Source organism: Coenobita brevimanus, chromosome 116, assembly GCF_032717465.1.
Source record: "Coenobita brevimanus isolate Jiangsu-jjx chromosome 116, ASM3271746v2, whole genome shotgun sequence".
Lineage (NCBI taxonomy): Eukaryota > Metazoa > Arthropoda > Malacostraca > Decapoda > Coenobitidae > Coenobita > Coenobita brevimanus.
In genome coordinates, this window is record NC_137069.1 from 18530639 (window position 1) to 18539389 (window position 8751).

The following is an 8751-nucleotide window of genomic DNA, read 5'->3' on the forward strand; positions in this document are numbered from 1 at the left end:
GATACCGGTGCCACTCTTTAGGTTTGTCCTCACACACTTTTCTAAGGGAGGCTTTCAATGTGGAGTGAAATCTCTCTATTCTACCATTTCCACTAGGGTGATATGGAGTAGTGAAAAGGGGTTTTACTCCTAACAATCTATGTAATTCCTTCATTAAATCAGATTTGAACTGTTTGCCATTATCAGAAAGTATTTCCTTGGGAATGCCTACTCTGGAAAATATGGAAATTAAAGCTTCTGACACTGCAATAGAAGAGATATCTTTCAGGGGCATGGTTTCAGGAAACCCGGTGGCAAAGTCTATCAAGGTAAGGATATATCGATGTCCTTCAGAGGATGGGGGATTTAAAGGTACCACTAAATCTATGGCTACCCTGGAAAATGGCTCAGTCACGATAGGCATAGGTTGGAGAGGTACTGGTTTCACACGACCCTTAGGGGAAAAACGTTGGCACTTGTCACATGATCGGCAATAATCCCTTATGTCCGAGGTGAGACCTGGCCAGTGAAACTGTTCTTTGATACGGGTCTCAGTCTTTCTATGTGAAAGATGACCTGCAAGAAGACTTTCATGAGCTGTTGAAAGGACAGATTTCCGACAGTCAAGGGGAACAACTAGAGAAAGTTTTCCCTCTCTGTCTGGTTTCTTTGCCTTAATACATCTCCTGTACAAAAGTCCATCAATATTCTCATACCTGAACACGTTCCCATCTTTGGTTTCCTCTGTCTCACCTGACATACTCTTCATCCTGACAGTGACTAAACTAGAACAATTTTGTTGAAGATTTGCAAATTCACTAGGAGTAACTTTTAAGGGCTCAATAGAGGGAGTTACCAGGGGATGGAGTTTCCTAGTTTTAGAAGAGCGAGTTTGAACAGCTTGCACACACTCAGTGGTATCAACTGAAGCTGTGGGAGATTGGGTCAGTTCACTCTGTATAGGAATGGTAGTTTCATGAGAAGTTAATTTAGGTGAACATGGAACAGGAACAATGTTTCCAGTTGATACAGTAGTAGATGGATTATCAAGCTCAGTCTGCTTTACTCCAGGGACATTACCTATTAAAACACTGCAAAATTTAATAGGAGCTCTAATTACTTCTGTCCACCCTTCATAACAGGGGCAACGTAAATAACACTTGACCTTAGGGAAAGTGTCAACTCTACCCAGATAATCAGCTACTCTTACCTTCTCACAGTGTGCTACATCAACATCAGGAAGGACTTCCTCAGACACTATGATACCAGTACAACCAGTGTCTCTAAGAATAGTAGACACCCAGGCTCCGTTAACTGTACCACAGAACATGTACTGGGAATAATTATCGAGGTCACCAAAGCAAAACCCCATCTGTACTTGTTGGTTGAGAGGAGAGGCATTACTTTTAAATCTTAGAGGATTCTTGGGACAGTTAGGACGAATATGGCCCTTGTCACCACAACCGTGACATGTCACATTACTAAAATCACCTTTACCACGATGAGTCTGTGTAGGCTTAACATTGCTTTGGTTAGTCTCTTCAGCAGAAGGCGATTGTTTGTAACCAAATTTCTTCGGCTTACCCTTCACAAGAGAAGATCTCGGGTAGGCACGATGGGCAGAAGTCCAACTATCAGCCATTCCGACTGCCTTTTCCAAATCTTTCACATCACTCTCCTTTAAATACATCCGTAGCTCTGGTGACACTGAAGATATTAGTTGATCTAGAATAATATGAGATCTCAGTGATTCAAAGTCTTTCTTCACATCACACGCTTCTAACCACTGGTCAAAAAGATGTCCTATTTTTATGGAAAAAAGTTCATAAGTTTCACCTTCCTTAAGGCGGGCTGCTCTAAAATCCTGCCTATACCCATCTGGTGTCTTGTGGAAGCCTCTTAGCAGTGCCTTCTTTAACAATTCATAATCACTAGTTATCTCATCTGACAGACTAGTATAAATGTCAACACATTTGCCAGTCAATACACTACCCAATCTAGCAGCATATGTCTGCTCATTAATATTCAATAATTTGGCAATTCTCTCGAATCTGATTAAGTACGACCCAATATCTTCACCTTCACGATACACTGGCAAGTTGGGCCTTCCAGCATAGTCATGATTATCAATGGGCTGACCTGAGCTTGCATTTATCTTAGCTAGTTGTAACTCATGTTCTCTCTGTTCCTTCTCTCGTTTAGCCTCCCTTTCTCTAGCCCGTTCTTCTCTGGCATTATTTTGAGCATTAATTATATACTTTGCTACATCATCACCAGTGAGACCTATTTGTTCTGCTTCTGCCTTAAAAATTTCTATATTAGGATCCATGGTACATAATAACCAAACTACTCTACATTAACATTACCAAGACAAAGGGCAACTGTGGCCAGTTACCCTGACAAAAGAAAAAAGATTAATCAAATGACTCTACATTACCCCCATCAAGACAAAAGGGCAGCTATAACCAAGTACCCTGATGAAAGAGAGGGGGTGGTTTGTCACTTCCGGGCCCCAAGGACAGTGACAGGCCTGATCTGTTTACCGGACCTTAAACATAAATAAATGAATAGTAAAGTCCAAGCTCCCTATGGCCTCCAAGTGTGCATAAGTGTGAGAATCCTGGCGAGGTCGCCACTTGTAAGAAGGTTCCAAATCCACAAGGTAGAAAACAGAATATCTCACATTATTCACACATGAAACACCAAAGAAAACTCCGAAGTAAAACCATACATTTATTTACAAATTAATTAAAGATACTGAAATACCAAACATTATCAATATTTAAACCCTCTCGAGACTTTCCCCCAGGTCTAACAAGTCCCATTAAAAAATTTATGAAAAAACAAACAAGTATCGATTAAACTCCCCCTGAAGCTAGGCAGAGGTGAGGATACTGCGTATGGTAGCAGATAACTCCGGGAACAGTAGAGAAGTGGTATGCCTGCCATTCAACACCGCTACATGGCAGCACAGGGACGACCTGGGTGAAGTCTCGCATGGTGGGTAGAATGGATGCCTCACCGACCCGGCCCTCGGTAGGTGTAGGATCCTTAGTCCCCCAAATTTGATAAAAGTTAATAAAATAACAAAGGTACATAAATTATGGCTCTTCTGGGAAGTGAACCAAGGACCTACACAACAAGCAAAAAGCCGAGTACAAAAAGGAAATCATAAAGTTCAATATTTAAGTCTAACAATAAATCAGTAAATAATGCCAATGATATAAACTCAATCAATAATATACACAGTACATGGAAAAATAAAAGAATATAAAAAATTCTTAAAACTCTAGAGCAAATTCACAGACATTTAACCAAGTTTCATATAGAAGACAGAACCAAAGCAAACAGAAGAATGATTAACTTTTACCTTAGTCCCGTCGATCTGCTGTTTGATGGTAGAGTGAATTTAATGTTTTTTTTTTTTTTTTTTTTTTTTTTTTTTTTTTTTTTTTCCGGCCTATCAACCATTGGGGCCGAAGCCCCTGGTTATTAAGGCCGTGTATATACAGTATATATATATATGTATATACATTTAAACATATATACATATATATACAAACATATATATATACATACATACACACACACACACACACACACACACACACACACACTTCCATGCATACATACAGACACACTTTCATGCAAACGTACATATATATATAATAATTTTAATCTTATTTATTTTATTTTATTTTTTATTTTTATTTTTTTAATTTTTTCTTGGTTTTTTATTTTTTATACCTTATAATATAAAGACAAACTAATCTAAAGACCCTAAAACTAATCACCTAACAGACAAATCGCTAACCTATACTAAATCCTACAGAGACAAATAGCTAGACCTACACTAATGGTAAAAATACCTCAACTAACAGAACGCCATCGACTACAGATATGTAATGCCTTTCTACATTACATACCTGCACCCATCACCTGGTGACTGTCAGTCGAGGCACAACCTAATATAGGGGACATCAATATATGAAAGGGAACCAGACGAGTCAGGAACATTTCCATATACGTCAGCTGTCGTCCCTAATTAGAATAACTTAAGCAAGATAATATAATGTATTTACATAATTTGTACAAAAAGTGAAGAACCTCGCCCAGCAGACCACCATCGACTGCAAGTGCCCAATACCTTCCTATATGGCACACTTGCACTCATCATCTGGTGACTGTCAGGCGAGGAACTTGGCTTAATGTAGGGGACATCTATATTAGAAATAGATCGGTGAGAGGAGGAACTATTTAAAATATGTCAACTGTCAACCCTGATTAATATTACAATATATACATATTTACTGTTCAAAAAAACCATAACCACGCAGTAAAAAAGTCACATCACTCTGATCAGTCCGGTCTCTCTCAAGAAAGCCATCAATTTATCAGTCATAACAATGTCCCCATCACCCAGGATGGTGGAAAGGGTGAAGGGGACGTCTACTGCGCCGCAGTAATTTATAAGTGAAGCACGTTCACGAATAAATCGCCGACAGCGCAGGATGATATGACTAATAGATAACACCGCATTACAGATGTCACAGTGCGGTTGGAAGCGTCTTTCCATATATGGTTTTATGTGGGTTAAAATGGTGGCATTCAGCCGTAATCGTGCCAACACTTTTTCTTCTAAGCAACTGGGACGGTTGGCAGTGTCCCAGTCGCCCAGGCACGGCTTACAAGTTGGAATATTTAGTCTGGTCCACTGATCTTGCCACAGAAGATTTATTGATTTCTTTCCGAGAGAGAGACTCGACCGTAGATCACGAGGAACGTCCCAAGTTTCCTCGAGCTCTACAGCCGACTTTGCAAGTAAGTCAGCCTGCTCATTGCCGTAGATACGACAATGACCAGGCACCCAGATCAGCGTGAATGACTTGTTGCATGAATGCAACTTATTAACGATGCGGCCCTGGATCTCGTGAGAGTCCGTAGTACAAGATGCAATTGCCTGAAGGGCTGATTTTGAATCTGAAAATATGACAAATGAGTCATGTCTAGAATTGAGAGCATAGTCTATGGCTTTGTCAATAGCAAAAAGTTCTGAAGTAAACACAGATGTATGAGTCGGCAACCGATACCTAAGTGCACATTCAGTCGACCACACACTTGCACCCACACATTCACTCGACTTGGAGCCGTCGGTGTACAATTGATGGGACCCCAAGTGACGAACAATGATCTTACGAAACAAGTGGTGGACCTCCGCCTCCGGCGCCTTGGCCTTTGGTGCTGGGAGCCATGTGACATCGACTGTAAAGCCGGGTGGCTCCCAAGGCGCTATATTTTTTTGCACCAACTTGTCACAGTCACTGGGGTCCACATCAAGCTCCTGAGTCAGTAAGTGGAGGCGAGTGGCAAGTGGCCGACGCACCCCCCGCAGAAGGTGGTGGTATTGATGCAGGGGGGTACAGGCCACATTGCCGATATTACATTTCCTAAATGTCCTTACACCATAGGAAAATGCCAGGTGGTCACGGCGAATACGGATGGGAGGCACATTCGCCTCCACTTCCATACGAGCCACACGGGTACACCGTACAGCTCCAAGACACATTCGCAAGCATTTATTCTGTAACACATCCAATCCTTTCAGCGTGGCATCAGATGCCGAGCCATACACCTGTGCGCCATAGTCTAGCTTTGATCGAATAAGGGACTTATACACCATTAATAAAGATTTTCTGTCGGCACCCCAGGTAGTACCCGCTAGGTACTTGAGGACATTTAACGGTTTATCACAACGAGCAAGCAAAGTATTAACGTGAAGTTTAAAATTCATTCTACGATCAAAACGTATTCCTAAAAATTTTACAGAATTTTGAAAAGGTACCGCCTGATTATCCAAAGTTAAGCACAAATTAGATACGTTACGATTAGTGAAAACTATAGCGGCACACTTACGTACGGAAAACTTAAATCCCCACTGCAAGGCCCATTGGTGGACGGAGTCAAGGGCTGCTTGAATCCGCCCAGCCGAAAATTGTGCATTACGGGAAGAGTGCCATATTGCACAATCGTCAGCGTAGAGTGAGTATTTAAGATTCCTCGGGATGGGAGCTGATGACAGAATATCATTGATCATAATGCTAAATAAAGTAGGACTAAGCACACTTCCCTGCGGCACCCCGTTTTCCTGGATAAATATATCCGATGTTACGTTACGGGGCAATTTGACAGAGAAAGTTCTGTCCCTTAAGAAATTTGAAATAAAAACAGGCAAATTTCCTCTTAAACCATAAGCATAGAGCTTCATTAGTGTACCGTGTCGCCATGTCATGTCATAGGCTTTATGGATGTCCAAGAACACCCCTATCATGAATTCTTTATTGGCAAATGCCTCTGCAATACAATGCTCCAAATTCATTAAATGATCTAGTGAACTTCTGTATTTACGGAAGCCACATTGTTGATCATTTAACAAATTCTTCGACTCTAAAACAAAAAGAAGCCTATTGTTAACCATTCGTTCCATGACCTTACATAGACAAGAAGTCAACACAATAGGACGAAATGAAGTGGGATTCATAAGACGACCAGCCTCTTTGGGTATCGGTATGACGTGCGCAAAGTGCCATGAGTTTGGGAACGTTCGAGACGCCCAAATCTCATTGTACAATGCTAACATCTTAATCAGGTTGTCCTGATTAAGATGCTGGATCATACCGTACGTGATGGTGTCTGGTCCAGGGCTGGTGTCTTTACAGGATTTAAGGGCAAGGAGCAGTTCATCTAGCGTAAACTCTTGGTTGTACGGGGAGTTTACGTCTTCTGTGGCAAAGTCTAATATCTGTAGCTCAGCCGTGCGTTTATGATGTTGGAAACGCGGGTCATAATTGGCTGAGCTACTTACATGAGAAAAACTCCTGGCGAGGATGTTAGCAACGTCCACGGGCTCGTCATAGATGTTATTATTCACCTGAAGGGTGGTGACTGGGAAATATGGGCCTTTATTATTTAATATTCTTATGGTGGACCAGACTTTACGTAATGGTGTTGTACGAGTCACCGTGGACACAAAGGACCGCCAGGAGTCACGTTTGGCCCTTCTTATTATTCTCCTTGCCTCAGCCCGTGCCTGTTTGTATGCAATAAAATTTTTCTCAGTGGGCTGACTATCAAAAATCCTGTATCTCCTATTGCGTTTTCTTAATGCTTGTCGGCAATCCGGCGTCCACCAATGTGCTCTATGCTTCGCATGAACTGTAGAAGTCTTGGGAATAGCAGCCTCAGCTGCGTGTAATATGGAAGTAGTTATATTTTCGACCTTAACATCTATGGTCTCCCCAGATATATCTAAATTGGCGATCCTTGAGAAGGATCCCCAATCTGCTTTCTTATAGTTAAATTTTGGAGGTGGAGGGTCCGAAATGATGTCGCGTGTATAAGAAAGACAGATGGGTAAATGATCACTTCCCAAGGAGTCGTCGTAAGGGTCCCATGAGAGATCTTGATGTATACCAGGGAGGCCAAAGATAAGTCAATGGCCGAAAAGTTACCAGTACGATCATCTACACGAGTCGCTCTACCATCGTTCAGAAGACAGAGGCTGGACTGTAGTATTAGGTCGGCTACTTGCTCCCCACAACCATCGATCCTCAAGCTACCCCATTGATAGTGATGGGCGTTAAAATCGCCCAACACTAACTTATTCCCAGGGAGATGTTCAACTAGTGAATTTAAAGCATCACTATCAATGGGGCCATGTGGAGGACAGTACAGAGAGCAAATAGACAGATACGTGTTATTAAATTTTACTCTGCACGCGACAGCTTCCAGAGTAGAATTTAGAATCACTTCCGTTTGTGGGTGTGATTTATGTGTGTATATGGCTACTCCGTGACCTTCATATCTTCTATACGAGTGGTAGTGTTTGAACTGTGGAGGATCAGGGTGATCCTCCAGGCGCGTCTCCTGTAAACAAACAACGTCTGGCCTGTGTATAGAAAGCAAGATTGCTATATTGTGTAACTTATTCCCAATACTTCTCCAATTCCACTGTAGTATAGTGAATGCGGCGGTTTAAGATTTACGGGGGGGGCCAGTGTGTTTAGTTTTTATGCCCCCGCGACCAGGCGAGTGGCTACCGGGGGACCTTTCCCGGTGCTTGCTGACGGAAACCTCCATATTTTGGTCAATAACAAGGCTCCCAGATTCCACCGAGGAAGAGCTATTCTTCCTCTCCCTCGCTGGGCTAGGAGCAGGGAGGACATGAGGACGTGGCTTTGAAAGGGTGGTGAAGTTATGTTTTACAGTTTTGTCAGGCTTCGATTTAGGCTTGACTGACTGAGAAGCAGCAGCGGCCTGTGAGTATGATGAAGCTTTAGGGAGGTCAGTTAGAGAGTTGGATCGTACAGGAGGTTTAGAGGTGGAGGTGGAGGTAGAGTGAGTGACTTGATTAACAAGCACGAGATCAGTCTGCGTCTCCACAGTGCACATCACAGGGCGGGACATCACTGCCGAAGCATAGGACCTATTCGGTGTGGGAGTTGCATGCAACTCCTTCACCTTTTCCTTGCTTCGTAGAAAGAGATGCCCTCAGTCGCCTTCACCGCACAGACCTCTTTCTCCTCCTTCCACTTGGGACAATCCCTAGAGGAAGTGAAGTGAGCACCCTTGCAGTGAAAGCAGCTGACACCCTCTGATGTCCAATGGTCAGCATCATGTCCTTGTGTTGCGCACTTGCCACAGACTGATTGAGAAGCCCGACAAGACTTTTCATGGTGTCCATATAACTGACATCGTAAACAACGAAGTGGGTTA

At 42.5% G+C, this 8751-nt stretch overlaps 1 protein-coding gene across 1 annotated transcript; it reads right to left on the reverse strand.

Moving 5' to 3' along the window:
• Positions 1 to 228: 228 nt before the first annotated feature.
• LOC145418675 (uncharacterized) lies at positions 229 to 2308 on the reverse strand. Its single transcript, XM_080287015.1, has 2 exons — positions 1190 to 2308; positions 229 to 243 (listed from the first exon to the last, which is right to left on the reverse strand). Exons 1-2 carry the CDS (start codon positions 2306 to 2308, stop codon positions 229 to 231), a joined length of 1134 nt encoding a protein of 377 aa, XP_080143141.1.
• Between the last annotated feature and the right edge of the window lie 6443 nt (positions 2309 to 8751).

Coding starts and splice junctions, on each gene's coding strand:
- LOC145418675 (XM_080287015.1), bottom strand. CDS start 2,308: ATGGATCCTAATATAGAAATTTTTAAGGCAGAAGCAGAACAAATAGGT.